The 27,618-nt window shown below is 45.1% G+C and overlaps 1 protein-coding gene across 3 annotated transcripts in view; it reads right to left on the bottom strand.

Moving 5' to 3' along the window:
* The window catches only part of knockout (Stork-head domain-containing protein knockout), a 63,076-nt gene that overhangs the window by 24,948 nt on the left and 10,510 nt on the right, over nt 1-27,618 (bottom strand). For all 3 annotated transcript variants that reach the window (XM_089591419.1, XM_023389597.2, XM_089591418.1), the window contains exon 2: nt 9,073-9,410. In XM_089591419.1, coding sequence (XP_089447545.1) covers nt 9,073-9,306 — 234 coding nt within the window. In that variant the 5' untranslated portion in view covers nt 9,307-9,410. The remainder of the gene's footprint in view (nt 1-9,072; nt 9,411-27,618) is intronic.

Below are 27,618 nucleotides of genomic sequence, written 5' to 3' on the forward strand. Positions count from 1 at the left end.
ACTATACCAATGAGTATCGTGTTTTCATCGGGTCTCGAACACTTGACAAATAGCACGTGGTAATGAGAAGAATAATGGTAATAAATGATTAATCCATTATAGACAACAAGGTGCGATACACTGCCGCGGTCGTAACTCACCGTAAGACAAATGAGAAAAAAAAAAAAAAAGAAAAGTGAAACCATTGTTTAAGCGCGCACACATTACAAATATATTGTATATATATATATATATACGTATAATGACTCTTTGCTCCGTACAAATCAGGTGTAAGTGGATATAATACATTAATGCGCGAAAACAATTGCGCGTTCCATTGAAATTGCTCTCTCTCTCTCGTTTCACGCTCTCTTTGATACACAGTGCATGTATATAGGCACACCTATTGTTGTTGTTATTATTTGTACTTTCGTTGGGTGCGATGATATATGTTTTGTTGTTTTTTTTTCTTCTCTTTTTTTCCTACCGAGCATAATGTTAAACTCCATGGCAAACAAAATTCATCTACGCGTGGACAGCTTCGGAGATCGGCACCGCACCAACCTGCACTCGATCTCCGATGAGGTGCGATGGTTGTATCGAATGACAAAATAACAGGACCGAGTCGGGGTGCCGTAGGTACAATATTAGTTGACGGAGGGCACTCCGCTGTGAAAACGTAATCTCGCGGGCAACCGGAAGAATCGGTTTCACACTCTCGGCGCGTGTATCGAGTTTCGCGAACTGCACTTTGAGAAAAAAATCTTTCCGGGATACCGCAGGCCACCGTTGGATACATTTATACCGTTGGTGAGAAAAAAAGGGGGTACGTGTACTCCGACGCCGATTCGCGTCTCCGTAAGAGCAACGATTTTCATCAGGCAAAGGCAGCTCGAGTGACACAGTCGTAGATACATATGGGAGCCGTGGTTGGTGGCAATGAACTTGCTCGGGTGCGTGCGCGTATAGATCGCCCCGTGGATGGCACGGGGGAGTTATGCAACGAGCGTCGACGTCCCACGCTTATTCCTATTTTTTTCTTCTGTGCTACTGTCTATACGCGAGGCGAGTGGAGAATGTATACGTGGTGGTTCGTATGCTTGATTCCGAACTGGTGGGTTGAAAAATACATTTGTTTGGCAGTTTTTCTCGAATGTTTACTTACGTTGGCGCGATGCCAAATTTTATTGAAACTCTCTCAAATTTATAGAAATTCTGTTTATTTACCTCAAGTTTTTGAAAACAGTATTAAGAATACGTTGAACAGAAATGTATTTATTTTTTTTTCAATTCATATAAGCATTGCAGTAAAACTTATAATAAAAAAAAAAAAATTTAGTATCGATAAAAAATAGCGATATTTGTACTTAGCTGTTGCTTTAATTACACGGTATTTAGACACAACTACTGCACAAAAGTGTCGTTTTGTTATTTTGTTGGAGGAAAAAGTCCCACCACAGATACAACGTACAAATATATACTTTTTTTCACCCAATATTCTATAACCCCAGAAAGAGTGGTACTTACGTATAGTTCAATAGTTACATTTTACTATACACCACACGATTCAATGGTTTAAAATGTATAGCAGTAAATTTAACCGACATGAAAACAATCACCAGCAATGTGAAACCCCTTTATCTCTCCAGACAGCGAATTTTATATACCTACACACAAGATATTCATTTACCTCACATTTGACACAAATCTCTAATCCGCGCACTTCCAAACAGCCATCGCGCCAACCTTCTAATACATACATATCCAGCTACGCGAAAAGCTCCCAACGCGTCCGAGAGAAATTATACTTCCACAGCGAGCTCGGAGGCCCACCGCACGTATGACTCCAAGCCGAGATTGAATCCGTAATTTATGAACCAGTGTATATCTTTCGCGCGGAAAGAGATTTGCGTTAGCGTCGTAAAAAGTCGGAGCTCAGCAGCCCCGATGTACATACATAGGGGTAAATGACCCAATTACTGCGCACTGAAATTTTTGATTGTACTTAATTTCTCATTTCTCAATGTTTTTCGATGTAAATTGAACCAGTTTTACTTCATCTTTATCTGCAGCATCTTGTGCGATTAAAACGACAAACATTTTTCTGTTAAGTAACTTTTTCTATAGGTTTTCATGCTGAAGCCCTATAGACCCAATTGCTGCGCACCAATCACTACGCACGACTACAAAGTTTTTAGATTCGTTTAGAGTCACTCAGTTAAACAATTATAAATGTCATAATGTAAAGTATGATTCTGGATTGAACGTTATTAATGTCCGTACGTGTTACAATATTCAAGCACCCAAATTTTTCAGTCTGTTTTTCTTATTTTCAGTTACCGTCGAGTGCGCAGTAATTGGTGCCTGCGCGGTAATTGGGTCATTTACCCCTAATACCTACGCATCCGGTCGGCCTTTTTTTTTCTTGTTTTCTACACGAAAGGCCGCGACAGCCGACAAGTGGAAGGGACCAAAGTGGCCATCGATCGTCCAACACGCCGATGGCTCCTACGGCAAAAGCTTAATAACGCATGGCACTTGGGTGTACACATACATCTCGGCGAGAGAATGCAACAAGAGACAAAAGGGGTGTACGCCTCAGAAAATTGTTTTGCGTCTCGAGAAGCGCAAGGACAGGCCAGGATGAATGGCTCGGTCCATACGAGAGCAGAGCAACGCGTCTCCATTGAGGGGACTTATCCCCGTCGTCTCCGTATAACATAATAATAATAATAATACGAGTGCCACCGCTTTTCCGATCCGGCGGCCCAAGCCTACCCCGTCTCCTCTCATAAATCACGATAACATAATTTATATGCTAATTCGAGCGGCACTGCTTCTTCCTCGGACCTGTACACGGTACACAACAGACGTCATGTCAGCGCGTGACGTTAATTGCGCGCCCGAGCCGCGGGCCTCGTTCCGGTAATTGATAGGCGTCCCCGCGGCCGAAAAATCGTCGCTCTCTTGTTTCAACGAGCCACGACTGCTTTAGTCGCTATACTATAAATGCAAGTGTGTTGTCTATACATACATGTACAACTATCTTGCAAATGGTCCCGCGGATGGTCATGGTCCTTTGGCGATGTCCGATGTCTCTTTCTCGCGCGCGATAGATGCATCGGGCGAGAGAAGATTAGAAGTGCGCGGTGCAAGGTCCCTCTCCTTGTACAGCATGTATACACGCTCTATACCTCATCATGTATACTCGGGAATGCCGAAACATCAGCTTGACTATTGCGTACGTCGCACACACCACGTATAAGACACTAATAGTGTTGTCCTGTTACATTTACAGTGTAAGTACGACAGACGCGTAGGTTTATGTATATAATATATATGGATGTCGAGGATCGTGCGAAAAGCAAATTCATCGACTGCGTCTGTAAATATATACGTGTACAGTTTCCAGAGACTCGATCGCTATCGGGAGAGATGTGTATCGGCAAGTCGAGCTATAGCGATCGAAACGACTGGTATATAGGTACACACATGTATGATATGGTAGGCACTTTCTTATCAAACGGTGCGGAAGGCGTGACTCTCTCTCTCTCTCCCTTGCCCACGTGAAACTGTCGCGACCGAGCAGCCGGAACGTTTATTCGTACACGTATAGGTATTATCGGCGAGAAGCGTATGTACGCAAACGTGTGTGGACCAGCCGAGAGAGAGAGAGATACTATGTTGCGTACCTACATGCGCCCGAGTGAAAGTGCAAGAAACTGGGAGGCCGATCGCTTCGAGTGAGCTTGTGGGTGGCAGCGGAAATCTGCATCTCGGGAGAGAGAGACGCGTGTACGTACAACAGCCCGAAAGGAAAGTCGCGTGCCCGCGCCACTGTTAACCGATGTATATACTAAGTATACATATACGATAGGTACTTACCAGAATAATGTCTCTGTTCGCGAGGCATGTGCATAATACGGACAGGCTACTATAATCTGCCGATGGCTCGAGCCTGTCTCTCTCTATATATATTTTTACCCGCTGGTGCTGTGCCGCGAGAGAAAACAACTCTGTACAATGCCGATTTCTGTTTTTTGATTTATTCGTCAGGCGTACATATATGCACGTATAGGCATAGATTTCTTCTCCTGTACGGTTTTCGATATTGTTTGCTACCCGAGCTAATTCTGTATATATACACGCTACGTACTCCCATTAGTTTCCATTTCTCGTGTCTCTGCTATGATGATAGATGTGCTTGTGCACTAAGCTCCCGACTTTTATGTCACTGTACAATAATGTGTCGATTGCGTAACGACGAAGCTTTCTCTGAAGCGATAAATCCCCACGAGTGTCCCTTTGTGCGCAAAGAAATCGGAAATGAAGAAGAAGAAGAAAAAAAAAAATTTCGCTCCCTCGTCGTGAACTCTCGATTTTAAGCATCTTCGCGTGGGTCTCGCTTTCTTTGCTTGTCAAGGACGACGGTCACCTTTCGGCCACTGGCGACCGTCGAGGCCTTTTCCCGTGTACATATATACGTAAGTACTTACCTTTCACGTCGAGAGGCCCCCCCTTCAAATCGATCGCTACGTACACGCCAACGAGACAATCGACCTTACGTCGACAGACCGATACTTGTTTTTTTTTTTCCTTTTGCTTTTGTTTGCTCTGCGCGAATTCTAGTCTTGCGTCCTTGCAATGAGAATGGGACTTTATTCGATTGTTACGAGCACTATGGTTCGATAGGCTGTCCCTTTTGTCTTCCCAAGCTCGTAACAATCAATGTGGATGATGACAAAAATACTTTGAAAGCCACCAAGTCTCGATTTTTGTAGGAGCTGTCAACTATACATTTATCGCTGAAAAGCATAAATATGTTTGCTTGATGATTATTCGAATATAAGCATCGAGGGCAAAAAATATAACCCATTATAATTACACACCAGCCCACGCGTGTTTATCGCGTACTCCATTAAATGCGAACTAGCCTGACGACGTGTACCCCCGCAAGCTCATAAACGTCGGATCGTCCAATGGAAAGGAAAAAAGAATTTCCAATCAAACCCGTTGCTCGTCGCCAAAGAGATACGCAGTTTCCTCGCGGCAGCTCATCTCTCGCTCCTGCACTAATGATATTTGCTCGCGATATGGATTCCCGTGCGCGCAGCATCGGCCGCGTTAAGGTGAAAAATGATAGTGTCAGCGCCCGATTCCTCCCTCCCCCCTCTCTCTCTCTCTCTGCCATGTACACACACTCCAGATAGCTACATACCGTCCTTGCTAATTAAGCGATGGCGCGCCTCCGGACCCTTTTTTCGCATAATGAGCTGATGCTCGAGAAGCAGTCGAGCGAGTATACAGCGTGTACGTATATATATATGCATACAACGTGAACCTCTACGTGCGTTTGTTCCCTTCGCCCAAAGATTAGCCTCCTGTCTCGAGTCCACGTCGTATATTATACCTAGCCGTGCCCCATTCCTGTACCATCTCCTCATACAGCGTCTGTGTGCGTCTTTCCTCCACCCCATAGTGTATGTAACTTTTGGCGCGGCACAAAGACACGCGCACAAGTAAGTACCTTACCATGTATACTTATATACAAGGGGAGGGTGGGGGGTGGGGATACGAGTGACATGGCGATGTTTTCTCACGGATGCCCATTGCATGCGCTTATCTCGCGTATACTTACTTTACCTGCACCTGCTGTGTACAAGTAACAGGTATATACCCAACCTCAATCTCACCGTCGGTGGTTTAGCATATATATACACCTACTCACGGCAAAGCTCATTTCCTTATCGTTGGCTTAATGATGCCTCGTTCGCGCCTTTATTGCTTCTTTTTTGTCCCCGGCCCGCGTCTGTTGTTTGCTCGTCTGCGGGGTACTCATGTATACTTGCTTGCCTGCCTCACTGCTATATGCCTTGAGGAGTAAGGGTGTACGGACTGGGGTCAATTAATAAGCTACCGAATGCAGTCCATTACACCAGATTGCCGGATAACGCAATCGATTCATACTTAATTTGTCCATCGGTCGATGGTGACTTGTATCGTCCGATTTTACGGGGTCTGATGGGCTGTTGATCATAAAAAAGCGGGTAAACGTAAGGGAGGAAAAAAAAAGATACGGAATTTTCCAAGTGTTCACTGGAGCAGGAGGAATCCAGAGACAAGCCGAGATTTAATGCCGTGCGAGTTGGGCTGAGCCCCGCGCGAGGACTACGCGAGATAAGGCCTTTCTCGTTAACGCTCTATCGATTAGACCGGGGGGGGAAGAATGCCTCCGTGTCTATATATACGTATCTGATTGTTATAGCCGATGATGCGGGGGAAGAGCGAAGACGAGAGAACTGATTCATAGTAGCCGTTCTCTACTGCTTATTGCCAACTCTCTTTTCGAGCACTCCGCGCGTATTATATTATACTTTTTTCCTTTTTTTTCCATCGTTTCTTCATTTTTAAGATTTCAACAGCTATTTTTTCTAAATATTAAAATTTATATTCTTTAATATTCAATAATTGACAGCAATAGCCGTCACTCTTAACAATTACGTGATCCATCCACGTAATACGTTTTATTAAAAGCCGTCGTTTCCCGTGAATCAACGGAGCGTCGTACCTACATCACAATACATCGGTTTGTTTTGTATGAAAACTTCTTGTTGAATAGTATACACATGTATATAATATATGTGTAATCGATATCTGCACCGATAACGCGCCATAAACGTGAGATCGCAAAGACAGATAATCCAATCGTTAACAGTACACGTAACAAATTGCATCGAAAGTAAAACACACGCGATATTAATTTACAAATATCTCGTGGAGTACCGCCTTTTTCACTACCGTTACAATCGTACGCTATGTGCACAATGCCCGGCCGGTATATGTATGTACATGCTGCAGAGGTATCATATGGTGTATATAATATACACGTTAATTAACTAACTGTTTGGCTAATTGTCTTGTTACGAGGATCGGGTAGAGAATCGGCCGATACAGTTTTCATTTCAATAGATGGTATACATATTGTAATGTACCGACTATAGCTTTAGTTATGAAAAAAAAAAGCACTTATGCGTATTGAAAAAAAATCCCAACGCACCATATATATATGTATGAAATACATGACGTAATATCCAACTTTACGCTGTTGGATGTATAAATGAGTCGAGGCCGACGTGAAAGGTCGGACCCCTCTCGTGGAATTTTTGGCAGTACAGTGACTGGGGGATATACCTCCTCGGTTATATGAGACGGCGAGCGTGCACCCAAAAAAGGGAGGTACAGGTCGGTCCGCTTGAAAGAGCCCTTTGTTGAATATTCAACGATTCAGCGCGAAACGGCATAGCCGCGAGAAGAAGAGGTGCACTCGAAAAGCACTCGATAAGTTTGGAATTTTTTTTTTTTTTTTTTTTTCTGTATCAATGTTGCTTCTGGTAACTTACGTTGGAGGACGTTGTATCTAGGCCGGTTGGGACACTTGAGAACTAGAACGAAATGGGCTGCTGAGTCGAGATATTGACGACGTGAATTGCTACATATTACAGAGTATCGGAGCTATGCGAAAAAAATATCGAACGAGAGCGTAAAATCGTACGAATGCAATTTCGGAAAATTGAGCGCAAAGCGCGTAAGGTGTCGGTGAAAAACTGCCCATTGAATCATATATATAGGTACACTCGATACGAGCTGATCTCGTTTATTGGCTGACCAAGCTTTGGTGGCCGGCGTCGCTCCTTGAACCACTCGAGTACACCCTCGAGCCGAGAGGCGCACGTTCCAGTTTTATATTCCATCCTCTGGCTTATACATATATTCGTATGAGCAGCCGTGCACTTGAAAGCTCGTAAAAAAAGAGAAAAGAAAAATCGTAATAAAGACTTGGTACACGTGTATCATTGTACATTATATACATCGTCACTCATCCCCCGAAATAGCTTCCCGTATGGAATTTACTCCTTTTTTTTTTTTTTTTTTTTTTTTCTTTCAAAGGCTCTCGAAAAATAAAGCACGTACAAGCTGAAAATAAGCGCGAAAAATGTCGCACACGCGCGCGATGTATTTATACACCCGAGATAATATATATATCTTGGTTTCGTTTGCTCCCTTTATTTGACACGCTACGTGACATTAACAAGAGTACAGCCGTCAGTCTTGGCTCGTTTGATCTTTCTCTGTTTTCTTCCGCGCAGGTACACTTAGGCGCGGTACAACCCGCACGTAGAGTGACAATCACGTGGGGGGGGGGGTGGCTCGAGTCTACACTGGGCACCGGAAAAGCAGGCCATTAAACTTGTCGCCCAACCTTATACGGGCACTCTGTTTGTCAATACTTTTGGACCTATCGGCGTGGCGTATACACCAAAACGCTTTTGGGCTCAAAGGACGCGCGGAGGGTGCAAACTTGGGCTTGTATAAAAAAAAGTAAAGGTCAAGCTCCGCAGCTCGCAATGTCATATAACACACACGTAGAAAGGACTTCTGGTTTTACCGATCGAGTGGAAGCGACGCAGCGCGCGCGTGAGAGGAATAATCGGCAAGCAGTACTTACACCGTAGGTATAGGCAAACGAGTTTCCGCACTCGATGTAAATGTATATATGTATGCTTGCAGGATACGTATGTACATACATATATATTAACCAGGCGCACGCGTAATTTATTGAGCTCGAGTGTGTTGGTGCGTGTGGGCGCCGATGTGGGTATATACAGCAGCCCGTCGGGCGCGGGTCTCTGGTGTAACGGTGTGGCTAATCAAAGCTAAGGAGCTGGTTTAACGGGTCTCCGTAGCTGCATCTTCGTGTATATATATATGTGCCGTCCGGGGCCTCTTGGATCCATCTCCCTCAGGAGCAGTTGCGCGTGTGTTTTCGATGGCTATTTTATTACGTCTGCTGACCACTGCCACACGCGATACGATTACTGGTTGGTTTACTCGAACGTATGTATAGCAAAGGAAAAAAAATAACCAAGAGCAATACAGTGCATTCGGAGAAATTGTAGTACATAATATAATTATGTAGGATCTCGCGTGAAGTATAGGTATATCCTTTTTTTTTCCAACGAAAGGCTCAATGGGAAAATCGGCGGTAATATGATGTACAAAAAAATACAACATACATCATATGATAATACTCACTTGAAAAAGATTGTAGCCCTTGTCGTACATCCACATCTCGTCGGCGGGATGGTCCTTGCAAGGATCGTGTTGGGTCGAGTTATTGCCGGCGTTGCCGCTGCTGTTGTTGCCGCCGTTGAGAATCTGGGGCGGTCCTCTCGTAAGCTGTATCGCCAAGGACCTCTGCAGCAGCAGGAGACACCGAGAGGGCCCGCCTCCGGCTGATCCCGCGTCGTCCATTATTATCGAGGACATTCTCCTTCGACGACGGCGCGCACTACTCCTCCTCCTCCTCCTCCTCTTCCTCTTCTGTTCTATTGTGTACTACCTCAGTCGATCGGGAGGTGCCATCGCGATCTCTGCAACGATACAAACACACGTTCGCTTTCGTTAGTTTCATTTTCATTCTCTATACATATATATATCTATAGGTGTAAGGGGTATATTGGTGCAGGCCGGCACGTCGAATCGACATCGCCGAGATGTCATTGTGTGTATAATTACAATAGTTCTCGTATGGTAAGGGAAATATTGATCAATATAAAGGGATCAAAGTTTGCAAAAACTTTTTCATCAATTATTATCATTTAAAGAAAATAAATATCCCAATATAAAAAGTAAAAACGTGGCAAAAGTTTGTACTTGAAACGCATCGCATGAAAATCATCGCTTGCATCGTACTTACAATGATTTTGAAAGCCAGTTCAACGTTCTGGTGTTGGAAAAAAAAAAAAAAAAAAAAAAAAAAAAAAAAAAAAAACTTTCCGGGACCTATAAACAGTCGTTACACTTTCGTTAGCGGATAATTTATACACCAACAAGTAGGTATACCGTCTCTAACGGAAGTAGAGGATAAATAAAGATAGGAAGAAATAAAAAAAAAAAAAAAAAAGTTCTAATTCGCCTTTCATCGCCAATAGTTTTACTACTTACACAAGTATAACTCACAGTTCAAAGGAGGTTGATTTAACGGCGCCGCCGCGTAACTATATTATATACATCCTCATATATTTATACCAGGCAATAAAAACGAACGACCGCGATAATGGAGCTATATTCTTTATACACCGCGGCTGCACGGTATACAGGGGGTATGATGCACAAAGCAAAGTGCGGTGGTGGTGGTATGTATGTTGTACCTATATAAATCGTCTCGTCTCGGTCACCCTCATTAAGTATACACACTTCCCTCTCATTTCGCGGGTAACATATTTTTCCTCCCCTCCCTCTACCAACCCACCTCCCGAAACAAGTATATAGGCAAGGGTCACGGAGTTTTATATTCCATCATCACCTCCTCTCGTGCCTACAGCTATACGCCGGCTAATTGATTTACTCCCCTCGTGAGCAGCGCAGTCTGTCAGGCGCCAGATCCACACTATATACTGAATACCCTTGGAAACCTACGGCAACTATGGAACCGTCGGGGGAAAAACAAGAAGAATCTTCTTTCCTCCCCGTAGCCCGTACATAGTATATAATATATCCCTTCGTCTTCTCATTTCGAACTTCAACTCCGAGAAGTCTCCCCCCCCCCTGGCCCCCGTCCAAAGGGGATCATCACCGACCGGCATTGTTATTAGCCGTCTTATACCCGCCGAACTTTTTTCACCCTCCCCCCCATCTAGAGTTTCGCGTCGTTGGTTCTTTCTTCTTTGCTTCTTCTTATGTATGTTTCCCAGCAACGATTTGGCACGCCAACTAATTTGCCGCGGCTTTTCCGTTTCTCGAGCCAGCGGTACATTGTGTGTATACCCCCGACGCGTTTCCATTCAAACGCTACGTCATCCGGGTCGAAGTATATATAATATATTCGTCTCCCTCGTGATTGGATTTGCAGTTCCCGACTATTTTATGTGCTTACTATACTTTATGCGTATACACCCTTTATATATACACATGAATTGTTTTCCAACCAACCGAGTGCCCGTATATGTGTAAAAGCACTTTGATATCTGTATATATATACACAGGGGGGGTTGATGGGGTGGAGCTGTCCCTCCTCGCCCCGTGGAATCGGCCTTCCATTTGTATCGTGAGAGCGGCCTTTTTCTCGTCTCTTCCCGATTTGGCGCTCTCTGGCTTCTTCTTCGTCGTCGGGGGCGTTCACGGAGAGGAGCCGAGGATGTAAGGCCGTCCAGATTTCTCGGAAACGCCCGAGAGACTATCTCCCTCCCGTGTGTCCCCATATGCGCACACCACTGCCGCAGCTGATCATATATATATATACGTGTGCCCGTGTGTGTAGTATTACGTCGTATGGTCGTATAGAATCTAGTTTCTCCTTCGCTTGCTCGGCTCGACTGTACTGTCGTCCTCCTCCTCCTCCTCGTGGTAGTCTTTTTTCCTCTCCCGTCGTGTGCACCTTCTTCCACGCTCCTTCGCCTTGCACGTGGGATATATATATACATGTATACCTACCTATGTTATGCACGTGTTGGACGGCGGATCGATTCGCTCAACCGGATACCAGATAGCGAAATTTCTCACCTTTCTCACGATAGAAAGTGAAATCACGCGCTGCTGCTGCTGCTCCGTATATGCATATGCAGCCTGTGATCTCCTTAACCCCCCCCCCTCTTCTATATAGACGTACGAGTATTTTGGTACGTATATAACATTCGGCGCAGGGCATGTGTATCCCTGTGTACAATGCACGAGGTGGGAATAAAAAAATGACCATCGCTGCATTGGGAAAAGCGAAAGGCTTCCGAAACTTCTTCTGTTTCCCCTCCCCCCCCCCTCTTTTTATTTTACACGCAAATGTATTGGTACATTGTGTACGTATATTTATTGTATACCTGCTTTAAGAAAAAAGTGACGAGACTGATATATATCCTATGTTTGTCCAATTATTTGCTTATTTTTTATGCACCTATAAGCATAAGACACCGCAACGCCGAGTAAAGGGTTATTCGAACTGACATCCCACGTGTACAGATATTTCGTCTTTTCCTTTTTTTTCATCCAATTTCTGACCTTTGGGTGTACCATGAATCGCCCCGTAATTCCAACTGGACCCTCATCACCGGTCCATTCGAGGAAAACTTTTGGGAAAGCCCTAACGTACAATGTTACCGAAGCCTCGAATGGGTAACCGATTTATCGACCGACTGCTCGTATACGAGTCGCGTTGGATTTACTCGGAGACTTCTGTGGGGGGAATACTGCTACTCCACAAGGGGAGGAGAAAAACAGATACAGTATGCGCGAATATATACATCTTCCACCGCGAGAGGCGTATGTATATATATATAGGTGCTTTAACGTTGAGTTTTTTTGTGTACAGCTCGTAAGACACCCGGCGACGCGTTTCGCGCCCACTATTTTTTTTTTTATCCCTCCGTGGTACAGGTGAGTCTCCAACCATTCTAGCAGCCCTAAAAAGAAAATTCTAAATATCGCGCGAGCCGTCAAGTCCTACGACACCTGTGCTCCATTCCTCGAGTCAACGGCTTGCGCTTAAAGTTTCCAACGCAATAATTACACACTGCATATATATTATTATAAGAACGTAGTCACATTTAAACCGTGCAATATCCATGGATTTATTATACTTTCAACAACGAGCTGCAATAACGCGCATAAAAATTACCAATATCCGAATGATGGATGTGCGTACGTAAATACACCAATATTAAAGCTCGAGAATCGAGTTACGTAAACCGCTAACGAGATGAGAGATGATATTGGTGTATATAAATATAGGCGTAGGCCCATAGAGTACCCGCGCTCTCACGTTACTCCCTTTGTCTCTTAAATTGGCAAATATACACGTCCGTATACTTATATGCATGTATACAATAACGTCAAGCGATGGACAAAGGGAAAAGAGTTTTCGCGATCCCCCAACCAGATATGCAGAAACTCCTATACACACGCGGCCCCTCAGTAAGTCATCAAAGTGATTGATGAGGGAAGTCTGCACATAGGCGGTGCAGGGGTATATACATGTAATAGGGAAACGCAAGCAGAGAGCCGAGAAAACGGAGCAACAGTCGAGGGGAATATATATATATATATATATATATATATATATATATATATATATATATATATATATATATATATATATATATATATATTGTATACGAATAGGTGCGAGGAGGCAACAATCGCATCCCCGTATGTATAGAGCCGAGCTTTCCTCGGAATGTGGAGGAAAAGGATGAGAAGTAGAGATGGATAGTATTATAAAAGTACGGGGGGGGGAGAACACGGAAACGGGCCGATATATGCCGTGCACCCATCCTTTTCCTGTGTGCAACTCTCCCGTCATCCATCACCTCATCGTCCCGGAGGCATTGAGATGAGACCGCGAGTTTTCGCGCTGTACACAGACGCTGCTCGTCCGAGTCATATATATATATATAAGATGCGCACACTCGTATAATGCATCGAGGAGCGCGATCTCCCCTCGCGATACACACCCAGCCGGCCAGTGGTCCCTCTCTCTCTCTCTCTTCTGTTACGCAGGCGCTCCCTGATGCAAAGCCCCGATCCCTGGGTGGTCCGCGTCGCCTCTGGAACACAACCCATACGCCGCAGCTAGCTCGCGGGCACATATACGTATACATGCGAGCTAGTCTCTCTCGCGTATCCTTCTTCTTTATCACTTCCTCCCCCCCCACCCTTGCGTGTATACAATACACCTTCCACCCGCGAGGGGCCTAGCATTGCTCTTGTGTATTATCATATATGTACCACTGCCCTCGATGATGCTCGATTCTTCCAAACTTGCGAACTTGGTTACGTATACGTTAATTGTTGGCTTTAGACTCTATATATATATATATATATTTTTTTTTTTTCTGTACCCAGCGTACGTGTACACCTCCTTCCTTGGACACTCGAGCCAAAGTGTAAATAGATAACTTATGGACTCTGGTGCGCCGAGTGGAGTTGGTTGCATGGGAAAGTGTCCCCCTGGCAACGTAAGATGTGCTTGCAATTATACCTTTTCCTCGCGCTCAGTTCGCGTCGTCGCGCTCGTCGTCGCCGTATATATATATATTCTCTCTCGGTTATAATTCGATATCACCTACATAGGTGCGAGCGTGTCTGTATACATATAATCCATACCATAAATATAGCATACTCTGCCGTCGATCTTGCAATATGTTTGGTGTCCGAGGCTATAGGTGTTGTGTTGTGTATCCACATATACGTACATAAAGTAAGTAGGATAGAGCTCGACTGGAGAGAGCGCGAAAAATATTGCGAGAGGTTTAATGGGATTTTCTCTCCCCCCCGAGTGGGCATGCTCCCATGGACATGTAATACTTGTATATAGGTACACGTGACATTGTACAGGCATATATATATATATGTATCCTACAAGAGAGCAAATCCGCGTGTCGGCGAGTTGCAGTGTAAAATGCAATGGGAGGGGAAAAAAATAGGGATCCGCGGCGCCCGGTGCAATAGAGCGCGGTCAACTATACATTGGGGTGAGCGAGTATCGGCTGCATAGCCAAAGAAAAGGGAGAGATGGATACGCGAATCGAAGAAAAGCGTGTGAAACTAGACGGAGGAGGCCGCCATGAATCTCTTCCTCTACGTGTGTAGTGTATATATCATGACTGGCCGCGGCGGCGTTTTGGGCGCAGGTCGGGAAATCGACACGGGCGGACTTTTTTTTTCTGGCACCAAGTATACGTGTTTTTGCTCGGCAGAGAACGAGCCGCCCGGCACATCGCGAGTACGTCGCGATTATATTTCTTCGGCTGGCGGAGCAACAAATGTACATGTATATTATTTTTTTTTTTTTGCAAGAGAGCTGCCCCGAGTGGAGCAAGCCCCGCGAACGTGACGCGGTGTATACACGCTGCAGTGGGTGTTTCTATCTCGATTTCTTATTTTTCGCTGCTGCATCCTGTAGGTGTTTAACGGATGTGTGCCAAAAATTGACGGATGGAAAAAAAAATAATTGTGACCGGCGATCGATCGTTACGTCACTTGGTTTCTGTATCAAGTGTTTTTTTTTTTTTACACTTCTCGTGCAACAGCGCCTTTTTTACCCCTTTCCATCCTATGTACAACCAAACGCTAATGGGGCCGATCTAAAAATTTCCTTTGCAATCTAAACTGCAAACAGATGAAAGCAGAGATAGGATTGCACCACATATGGTATATATACAACAACCTGCTTATATACCTTTGTATCGGGGGGAGAGAGATGCAAGCTTTCGCGCGCGTTTGCCGTGATAAGCCACGTTTGTTTCTCGCACGCGTCATTACGCAAGATTAGTAGTTGTACTCGATAAAAGATTCCAAGTTTTTTTCACCAATCGTAGGAGAATACCTGTACACCGTTCGATAAAAAAAGGCCTCGTCGACTGAATTTTCTTATTTTTTTTACATACATCTACGTTGCAGTACTTGAAAGAAAATACGCATACCTCGAGAACCCAGCCGGCATGGAGATGAAATTTTCTTACCTTCCCCTCCCTCGCGTATATTTTGCACGACCAGCGCATCCGGCTGCATGAACGAGATGCAGGAAAGACGAAAAAAAGAGCAGACCTTTGGTAATCGAGCGAGGTGTGCTCGATTTCATCTCTCCCGAGCCGGAGTTTCTCGACTCTGCAGCCTCTGCGGCGTGAGGTGATGATCACTTTTTTCCCCCCCTCTCGACAAGGTCACACGCGAGGCGCGCCAGAAAGAGAGATCTGTCGCGGGTATATACCGCCGAGAAAAATCCCCCACGATTCCCCCCCCCCGGGCTCGCCCACCTCATCTTATAACGAGACTCGGGGAAAATTAGTGGCTAATTGGGTGTCGCGTGTGTACATACCGTTTGTATTTCGATGGAGAGTTGGGGATTGAAAAAAAAAAAAAAAAAAAAAACCACTCGAGATCGATGGTGGCAAACGAGAGAGCGAGAGAGCCTTGGATTGGAAAGTCAATTTTCCTCTACCGAGAGTCGCTTCTTCGGTCATTGTTGCCCATGTACGTACAATATATGTATTTATATGTACCGATATACCACTATGTACGGTGTCGCGGATTTCACTTTAAAGTTTTGTCTTTTCTTTTTCCTCGCGCAGCATCCATCTTCTGTTATGATTATTCGTTTGTTCCGTGCTATGCATCTGTCGATGCTTGTGAAACTGTATATTATACTCTCGAGTCCCTTTGAGGAAGCCGTATGTATACACTTGTAAAACTCGTACACCTATACGGCGCTCTCTTTATCAATTTAGATGGTATCGCGAAAATGGCGAGGCTTTCCGTGCACCTATACACTACCGCGCAAACTTTTCCAATCCAACATCTCAATTCTTGGCTTTTCTCTCTCCGCTCCGATCTTGGAGTCGTCGGGTAATTACGCTCCTTTGTTTTCTCTCTTCTCGGAAAAAAAAAAAAAAAAAAAAAACCCCGACCCTGGCGAGGAATTTTCGAAAATCGCCGAAAACAAGCGCAAAACCTAGAAAAAACAACAAAAAAAGGCCCGTGGTAAACACCACCGTGTATCTGGTTCATCTAAAAGTAAGAACGATAATAACGATGCAGGCGATGGCGTGAGAACGTAGTACGTTATTATTATATACACAACCACACAGGTGCCCGTGTAACAATAACCGCGCGCATGAGTTTTCCAAGGACAGGCGAGGCGCCCCATCGAGCTCGGACGTATATGGATAATGGCAGTGCTCACGCTCGGGACTGTATATACATTATACGATCGAGATTGAAAAGCGAAGCTCCGCGGACAGCTTGACCCCCCCCCCGACCCGGCTAATTATGCACACACACGTGTGTTTTTCTTCGCTGCAGGCCATCACCTGCATCTTTATTTTTCTCTGTGAGACACGTGTCCGTTATAAAAGGGCTCACTCTCTCGCGTAATTGCAAGTGCCCGGGACGTCGGCTCGACGGTATAATATTCCCCCGTTTAAAGGGGGTAGGGGATGAGGGTAAAACACAAAATATCAAACAACTCGGCGGAGGGGGTTTGTTGGTTGTTTGCGATGTTGTACGGAAAAATCACGAGAGACTCTTGCAATATGTACAGAAAAGAGGATGAGGGAGGAGGTGTTGCGTGTGCAGGGTAAAAGAGGGGCACGCGCGCCCGGGGCGCTCTCTCGCTCTCGAAGGGCATGTGCGGGTAAGTAGGTACATGCACGTGCATCGCGGGTGTGGTCGATCACGCGGGATGATATTAAGTGCGGCGGGAGAGATGGAAGAGCTATCGATCGCCAGGGGCTGGACTGTCTTCTTCTTCTTACTCGTTTCCTCCTTGGTTGTAGGTAAGTACACGCGAGTTGTGGGCGGAGGTGGAGAGCTCCTCTCTCTCTCTCTGCTCTGTCACCTGCGCGCCAGAGCGAAACGAACGAGCGCGATAAAGTTTCCGCCTCGTGTATATATACATATAGGTTATACGTGCAATGAAACGTTGCGAGTAACTCGTGTAGGCCCTTGGGCTACTCTCGGGCTCTGATGCGGCCTCTCCTCTCTCCGCCTTCCCATATCATGTGTGTAGCAAAAACTGTTTTGCTCTCTCTCTCTCTACATCTCTGCCCTTGGTTTTCTCCATATTTACGTACGCGAGTACACACCCAACACCCTTGAAAAGATACGCTCTTTGCGTCGATTATACACGGTAGACATCTTTTTCTCCCATTGTTGGATGAACAAGCAATCGATTTGTTGGTAAAATCGCAAAACAAGACATAAGTATATAAGAAAGAACAAACCAAACTTTTGCCAACGTAATAATGCCACTGCGCGAAAATTGACACATAAGCATCACCGCGTGCGCTATTAGCCGTCCGGCGGACACGTATATATTATATGTATGAATATTGAGTCACGTGCTCAACTCACGCAGCGGGAAACTTTTACGACAGCGGCTTCCATTCGGAGTGCCGTGAACCACCCGCGCGCACAATTGGTATATATATATACACGAGCGGGCGGTAACGGTACACCTTACGACGCCTCTCTCTCTCTCTTGCAAAAATCACGGAAAAACTATAGCTCCGGGTGCAGGTGGTGCAAGCCCATTTAACCGCTCTCCACTTCCCGGAAAGATTCTCCCTCGTCCGTCCGATGCATCCCGGCAAAAAAGCTTCGGTGTCTTTATATACGCGCGTATACCTCTGTACACTCGTAGACAGCCAGGAGGAGGGAGGAGGGAAATCGTACGAGCAACAGCAAAGAGAGAGAGAGAAAGAGATCGTTTTCTCATGCTCTCTCGGGCTTAACGACCAAACAATCGCACTCGCGTTGTATATTTTATGCTATGCACCTATAAACACACACGCGCCAAGTTGACGACGGCCAGGTATTACTAATGGACCCCAAGCTGGGAGACGTTCATCGACTCGGGTTAGCTAATCACTTGGACCATCACCGTAGGCACGTCTATTCATTGTGTATTTGTATTCCCTCGCCACGACGAGCCCCGCGCATCCCCCGCCGTCCCGTTATACCTTTTGACAGTTGAAACGTCACACAATGAGCCACCCGCCGAGAAAGTACGTGTGCAGTGCCGGTGACGCTTGTTGCCGAAAAATTGGGAACGACAGCGGTATAAGCAGCAAAGTGGCCCCGATTAAAGAGTAAAAGTAACTGGGGGGGGGGGGACCGAGGCTGCAGCAGTCGTCCTCGTACCGGGTGCCTACACGTATATATGCCAACGGGTTACAAGTGCGTCCAAAAGCATGTGTAACCGATACCGAAAAAAAAACGAGAGGTAAGTGGGTAGGTATGATACAGGTAAATTTCGGCGCGCCAAAGAAGGACACGCCTCGCTCTCGATTTGTCTTTTCGAGAGCTTCGCTTCTTTTCAGAGCCGATGGCCTCTTTCTTTCGCTCCGCATTTTTTTGCACGAAAACCGATGACGGACAGGCAACGGCACTCATCACGTATACGCGACACGCGTGTCTCCGTTTCTTTCCCTCCTTTTAAAACTTTCCCGATGCAGGTCTATGTTATACTCTTCCTTGGTCGTTTGTTAGCTGTTGTATCGCACAGAGTGTGGTTTTTGCCCAAAAATTTGCGCTGCCTTTCGCCGATCGACGAGCCCTCCCAGCTTGCGGTGTGCGAGAAAAAACGCGGTGAAAACAAATGAGCGTCGAAATAAATTGCAATCCAGAGTTGAGTATATATTTGCAAGAGAGGCGAAAGTTCAGGAGGTATGTGTTATATATACCTTATGCGCGCCGTTTTTGGCGTAACTTTCCTACACTGCACCGTGTTGAATGTACGCGGGAGAGGAGAAGCTCTCGGTGTAGGTATCCACGTGCCGTGGAATCCGCGACATCGACGGAATTCGTGTATACCCTCGGCGTTGCGCCCGGGAGTGTATCAGCTCGCTATATTACTCGATCGGCCCCGACGTTGTACCTTGTAAATATATATATACAGAGTGCGCCGGCAATTGTTATCGCTTCGCTTTTCTGTCGCTTTTGTAAGCGCGTGCCGGGACTTTCTACTGTTTAAAGTTAATGGCGTGGTTAAAATGCATTTGTTGATTTACGCGGCAAATGGTGAATATAATATTATACGGTGGTCGCGAAATTTGTCCGATGGAGAAAAAGTGTAGTTTTTCGTTGGAAGGAGGAGCTGCCTCGAGACTTGAGGCCATGGTTTTTTATGTACAGAGGTACATTAATATCTGTCGAGACTGTAATTTTCTCAAAATCTAACGTTTAATTACGGGACAGTTGGTTTTACAATAATTATACCCTTTTTTTCTGTTTTATCAACAATCGAGCTGGTACCGTCGTCTCCACCGAGGCATTAAATCTATGAAAATGCAATAAAATATATAAACTATGCATCACAAAACCCAAGGGGCATGGAAAAATAAGAAATGTTATCGTAAAAATTATTATTTATAATTCGCAGCTCAAATTGTGAAAATCAGCCCTAGTGATATCATATTATGATTTTATCAGTATGGTATTTTATATTATTAGACCAAGATCGAACGATTTGTTACTCTTAAAGAAGTGCAGATATGCCTTAACTAATGTTTTACAACGTTAAACTTGGTTGTTGTTTTTTTTACTTAAAAAATTCATAATCTCTCACAATAACGATGAAACCCATAACGATTCGCCGCTGAAAAGAAGGAAAGTAACATCCCGCAGGCGTCGAGTGACAGTGTTTCGTTCGAGGCTCGCTCTCGGGAAAGAAACGGGATCGGATGCGATTGTTGCTGCTAGCTGTCACTGGACCGCGCCGATTTATACCGCGTACACACGGCACCCAAGAATCGAGAGTCACTCTCCCGATGACCTGCTCCTCCTCCTTCATCTCCCCCGGCATCGCGATCGGAACGACGCAGAGAGTGGCCTTTCTCTTTCTTTCTCTCCGCCGTGCGATGAAACGCGTCCGAATCAATCCGCCCTCCTCCTCCTCGGTTTTGCGAGAGCTAACGCGATTTTTATTACATCTAACCCATCCGTTCGATATTACCTTTACGTTTTTCTTTACCTCCGTCGCTTTCGTCATCCCGATTCATCCGATTTCTCTGTTCTCTCCTTGCGTTTGACTCTCCGTCAAAACAACAAACGTATACGTGTAATGTACGCACCGTAAGAACGTATCGTACGATTGTTTAAATTTTACAGCTTCCCGATATAGCCCATCAAACGCGTAAAAGTACCGCGCTTTCTTCTCGATTGAAAAGAAAAGAAAATCCCGGCCGAGCTGTAATTGTTATTTATGCGGCATATCGCATTTTTCCCGTTAAATTTACAGCTTCGCCATATTCATATACAATAACATCCGCGCGTGTGTATATTTACACAATAAAACGGTACACATTGATTATTGATTGTTAATGAATTTTTGCCATTTGATCGGCAGTTTCTGTACTGCGAGTTCTTTGATATCCGTGTACTATGCAGCAACGAAGCCGATACAGCAATTATATCTTGGATTTCACATTGGGGATGTATTAATATCCGACGCAGAAGTTTTTGCGAATTTCAGATTTCACTCGCTCGCGCCGGCTGCAGAAAAAAACGCGCGTATAGCGAACGGATTCGCAAAGTAAAACCCAAAATCGGGGCAAAAAAAAAAAAATGAAAGAAAAAGGAGGCATATCGCGTATGAAGCTAGAGTCAGGTAGATGTGTATAGGCTTACGCTTCGTTTGGCACGCAGGAAGATCGAAGGAGAAGAGAAAAGAGGCTTGAGAACCCTTGCAATTTAAGAAGCTTGTGTCGGCGGCGAGAACAGCCTGCCAAGTTGATTTTAGCCAACGCAGGGAGAAGCACATATACATGTATAGGGTACAAGCAGTCAGACCAGTTTCTAAGCGAGTGGTTTTAGGGGGCTCCCAGGAACCCTTTCCCCTCTCCCTCCTTTGGCGCGCTCCCGCTATATATATATATATATATATATATATATTACATACAAGTATAGCGTTCCTTTTCGCTTCCCACATATTATATACATGTACAACCAACTACACGTTTTTCTTGTCGGGCTTCCAAGGAGGATTCGAGGGGACCGCAGACTCACGCGTGTATATATCTCTCTCTCTCTCTGTCTCTTATTTCGCTTTCGCCGTGGAGGAGCAAAAAATTTTTTGGCCCCTCGGCACTACCCTGCAGGTATAATTTTTTGCTCACACAGGTGCACGCAAGTTCCATCTATACAGGATGGAGACGACGCGTATACAGCGTTATACCTAACGAGTTATGCGGGGAGGCGCACACCTAGTCGGGAAATTAGCGAGAGGTACACGAGGTACTTACGTATATATATACATCAGAAGGGGATTACAAGGTGTACAAGGGTGTGACACGGGTCCTACAGCGCAGGACGTCCATCGTACACGAAAAAAGAGGGCTATACGGTAGCACGGAGGAGAAAGCAAGAGCATCGGGTACATATACGTCGTGCTGTCGATGATTCCGGTCGGTTTGATCCCACGCTCGTTAGACACACACACACATTGCCCCATACAACATTATATTGACGCTACAAACAATGCACGACCGTGGAGGAGGAGGAGGGGGGGGTGATAGAGATGTCGCTGCTTCTCCTTTTCGATCCTTTGGCCATTATTTTAATGAAATTTCTCTCGGGAGACCCCCTTCGCCGTCCTCGATGCCACTGATACACTCAGCGTATCAATAGCTGAAACGGGCATCATCACCCATTGGGCCCCATCTGATAGTATACAATATGATATTATGTGTTGTCGGTCCCTCTCCTTATATATATATTATAATGTACTCGCGTACATGTAACGCCACGGCTGTTCTCTCTCACTTTTCTACACGCGGTGCTGCTCTGTTCCGCCATCAGTAATCATCGGACGTATGGTTATTATGCTCATTACCGATGTGTGTTGCGTGACGTTATGATTATACATGCACATTGTGTCGGGAGACGCGACGAGGGGCAATGCAGGCAAATTGGACACATCGTGCAATCATAAGGGTCGATCTGGCATATGCGAAGGACCGAATACTGAGGAAAAAAGAGAGACCGTAAAAAGCTTCTTTTGCGTATTTTAACCTACACGTTTAAGTGTATACACCGGATAATTTCGTACTCCGCGCGCTGTTGCGTGTATATACCCTTATATAGTAGGTCCAAGCTGCTCGTCATCCTCGTAATTATTCACACGCCGAGGAAGAAAACACATATCATGGGGCATTCAAGTGCAGCCAAGCTGTCTGACGCCGAGAAATCTACTCCCAGCGGGTGCTCTCGTGCATAATATGCTGTTGGTGTTGGTTTTTCAAGACCATAATACATACTCGATTCTAAATCCACGTACTCCGTACTCCCATCTCATCTCCGATACGAGCGTCGATCTCTCCCATCCACTCGAGTTTCGCGTTTTATATATACATATTATATACCTACCTACCTAGTGGTGTGCCAACTTTGCGTTCGGGCGATTTTTACTATATTTTCGCCCGAGTAATTTATATACCTACAAGGAACAGTGTATGGCAAATTGAGGTTCCGAGTCCTGGGTTCGTTCGCACGTACACATGCACGCGAATGAATAGGTAGATTTATATGATTTGCTAATTAGTCTTTGGTTGTTGCACGGTCCCGTACTCGATTGTATGTATACACATTGGCTCTTACGTATAAATGCACGTGCACATAATATACATATATACACCTGTACATAACAGTATACCCGTATAGAGCATTTCACCACTCTTTTTTTTTTTTTTTTTTTTTTTTTCGCCACCTCAAGAGTAGGTATACATTTCACTGTTACCAGACTCTCCGACCTCTATATAACTACCACCATCGTAAAGTTGTATGGTTACCGGCCCTTTTTCCGCTCAACGCCGGGGAGTTTGCAATAAGTGTTTTGAGAAAGTCGCTGCTGCTGCTGTGTTATCCTCGACATGCGCGCATAACTAATTCAAGCGACTGTACGTATATATACATATATACACCTGTACTACCGTAACGTTGAGAGACTCGCGAGTCGAATTTATTTACATAATGGCACTCGAGTGCAGTGCTCATATGGCACGGCGAGTATATACATTATAAGTGTGTATAGTGAGAAGAAAGACGAAGGAGAGAGAGAGAGAAAAAAAAAGCGCGATACTGCAGGTATACGTATATACATGCAGCAGTGGTGGAAGAAAGAAAGAGAGAAAAAGAAGAAGGCGAGTTGCGCTTAGTGTACTGCATTGCGCAAGATTTGTCTTACACTCTCGCCAAAAAAGTATTTGCGAGCTCTGTACGAAACAAATATAGTAACTGTACAATATACCCGGGGGCGTCCAAGATGATCGATATGAGAAAAATGGAGCAAACTTTCGGGGGTTGAACACCTTCTGGGGCATGTCTGGCGTTAAAAACTCCGGGCACGCCGTGACCCCAATGGGCAGCGGTCGATCATCGCACTCGTGTTAGTTCGCAATCACCCCACATAATATAATGTACACGCAAAGATCGGCCCGGCGAACGATAGGTACGGAAAATCGGCACCCCCCGACCATTCAATTACACCCGGAGCCGGTACTTACGGCAATCGCTGAAACCGCGGCATACCTGTTAAGTTCGCACACGCAGACACGGCCGACGGGCGAGACCTAAATTCCCCCCCCCGAGCCAAGCTCCGCCGGCTGCGAACGAAGCGCGCGCCCGCGAAACATAATACTCTTGTTATTCAACTTTGGAATCATAGGGTATAAGTATTACATTCGACACGGGAGGTACGAGAAAAGGAGTGTGTATAGACCATGTAACCCACGTGCACGTCGTAGGTATACAACTGGTTATACGACGGCCGCAGCGTTGAAAAAAAAAAAAAAAAAAAAAAAATAGGAAGAGACTTTTACCGCTATGCAAAGGCGACCTGCATATACACGGCCCTCTTCGTTCTTATTGTTCATCTCCACGAGGGTCAGCGTGGATATACATACACATAAACAGTCTCGTCGCGATGTCCTCGACTTTTTTTTTTTTACATAAACAACGATGCGATCGAGTATTTCGACTTTCAACGTATCACAGCTGCGCGTATATATGTATATATACAACGTGCCTGTTACTCGGTGGGCCATCAGCTTTCAATTGGCCTTTCTTCTTCTCTCACGAGTCACAGCTGCCGGCCATGTAAATGCCGGGGCGTGTATGGGTATACCTACAGATGGAGGCCGAGTCATCGTCTCCGTGTAAAAAACTTGTCATTGAGCGCGTGGGAGATGATGGACGGATAAGTATTATAAACTCGCGACGCGCGTGGAGAGAGTCAATCGGTTCATCTCGGATGGGCTTTTTTTTTCTTCTCTTTTTCAATTCACATGTATACGTGGCTGTTCGCACGTACTAAATTAATATCACGAAAGGTGTCGATGATTGGTTGAATATATATGAAACGCGCTTTATCTCGCCCGGCGTTGATCGATCGCTGGATTTTTGTACGAATCGAAATTAATAAAAAAAAACAGGCGCGTACGAATTGATACGTATATATGGCAACAAATTTAATTGAACCGGTCCCAAACAAATTGACCGAATTGCGAAACGTATCGGGAAGAGGGAAATAGAGTATACGGATGATTGGAAAGAAAAGAAAAAAAAAACATCTATTTCCATCGCCCCACTATTGTTCCGTAACGCGGATGTCGAAATTTTTCTACGAAATGAAAAAAAAAACAAAAACAAATCAGCTTACAAAAGATTTTTCTCTTTTTTTCCCATTTCGCTCACACCCGATTGTGCGTTCATTCATCTCGCAAGAGAGCAATAAATCCGTTTTTGATGGACGTGCGTGACTTTCATGATCATAGCCAGGTATGCATATAGGCATGGGCACACTCGCGGCGAAAGGGCAAAAATATAACGATAGCCTTTCTCCACACGTGTGTGTATATGATATACTATATACAATACACGTGGTGTATTTAGCCAATCCGTCATATAGTGACAGCCCGAAGCCGCGTACGTAAAAAATCACTACAAGCCGGGAGAAATCAATCGAGCGCGCGTCCCTCATTTTGCATGATAACTAAATATACATACCAATTGCGCAAATCCCACGTGTGTTCATGTATATAATATACCGCACACATGACACATTGCGCAAGGCTTAACGAGAGGTGCGGCTGTCGGTGCAGCCCCGCTTGGGTATAATATACATATAATTACAATGTTACATACATCACCAACGGGACACCATCACCGATCTCGCCCGCGCTCGGCTAAACGATCGGTCATAATTTATTACCCGAGTTGTTGCACGTTGTTGTGGGGCACATGTACATACATATATACACGTATAATAATAGATAAACCATAATATACACACTTGCCGTGGGACTGGAGTTCGCGATACGATACGAAGAAGAGAGCTGGTGCATAAATAATGAGGCGCGCTAATTTCTTTGAAAGCACCGGAGTCCCCGTGACTTGTCGAAAATTCCCAGGCATCGTAAGTACCAAAGGGGGTGCAATAAATATAAAGCCAACCGTGAGCGTCTTCGCGCGTGGAGGTGAGAGAGGACACTGAGGAGCCGTCGTCGGGGGGTTATAAAGAGCCATTGTCAATTTTTGCACGCTCGCTCTCTCGGCACACCGGCTCACCGCGAAGATATGGATACAATGTACCGAAAAGCTGTATACTCGTGGGGTGGATATAGTTAAACGCTATAGCTGTAAAGTCCAAAAAAAAAAGTCATCGATGCGCAAGAACGAGGGGCTCGTTGTGATCGGCCAAAGTGACCCCGATGGGCATGCTGGGAGAACCCGAGGCGTCGCGCACACGCATGAGGACGAGGCGCCTCTTGGATGATGGTATATACGTGTGGGAAAGCGCCAGCCCGAGTTCCCGTAACCGAGTGGAGTAGAGTAGATATCCGACACACGCGTACACCCCATATCAGCCGGACAGAAGAACAGGAGACGACGGAGGTGGAGGCCTCCTGACTTTGCTCTCTTGGCGCTGATGTATACACGTACCTATGGAGTACCTTTACCTATACCGAGCGAAAAAAAAAAAAAAAAAAAAAAAAAAAAAAGAGAGACCGTTAGAGGGTTTCAAGGATATCCCGTGTCGCGAGAGCACCGTAAACGAGAGAAGCGTGAATAAACCCCCTCTCTCCCTCTCGCTCGCCAGCGTATTTTGTGTACCTTAACGTATACCTGTACGTATAAACACACTTTGGCGTAGGTGTACATTACAATTTATCTTTGGCTTTGATTGCCTTTTGTCTATTATCCCCGCGATGTATAACTGATTGCTACCATACATATAATATACGCGCATACTCCCCAAATTTCGTGGCTCGGATGAAGAACAACGAACAGCACTTATAAGCGCTCTGACAGTTGAGTCTTCCATTTACGCGGTATACATAAAAATCTAATTTTACAAGCTAGCGCTCAAGAGAGAGGGGAATCGTACACTATTGTAATCACTGCAGTAAAGTGCACGATGTATATAGACTCACAAGTTGTACCAGCATCAGGATCTAAAATCGGGAAAGAGCAGTCGGTATTAGGTGTATGTAATGTGTTAGCTGTGCATATAGGCAGACACGCAGGTATACGTGTGTAGGACAGCTGACAGGTGCCCCTCTCTCTCTCTCTCTGCATGAGGTGGCTTTTCAATGTAAATGAGGGTCCCAAAGTGGCTATACCATTAGCGCCTTTACATACCGACAAAACGCTACTGACAAAACTCTCCGACTCTTTTGGCACACTTTTACATGTATAATAATAATAATATATGTATATACATCACAGAGCCGTACATTATAAGTCAATCCTTTTTGGCCGTATCCTTTCGTCAAGTATAATATTCTTATTCATCTTATTCGTGAGCATCAAAATATCCTTATGTACCAGTATAAGTACATGCCTGCACGCGCGCACTCCAAAGATCCAAAGTTGAAGTTCTCGTTCTGGTTCGTCACCCAGCATCGTGCACACGTATTTATACTCATGTACAGTTGTACGAGTAAAGGAGATACTGGTTATCGACTATTTTCTTTTTTTCCTCCTTCGAAATCGCTTTTACCGCCACACCGAGGCTATATCTGTATACACATGTATATATACGCAATCATACGTGCACGGCGACTATCGGCTGTGTATTTTTTGTTGTTTTTT

Source organism: Copidosoma floridanum, unplaced genomic scaffold (genome assembly GCF_036245765.1).
Source record: "Copidosoma floridanum isolate Cflo_tuat_1 unplaced genomic scaffold, Cflo_Japanese_pri ptg000013l, whole genome shotgun sequence".
Taxonomy (NCBI): Eukaryota; Metazoa; Arthropoda; class Insecta; order Hymenoptera; family Encyrtidae; genus Copidosoma; species Copidosoma floridanum.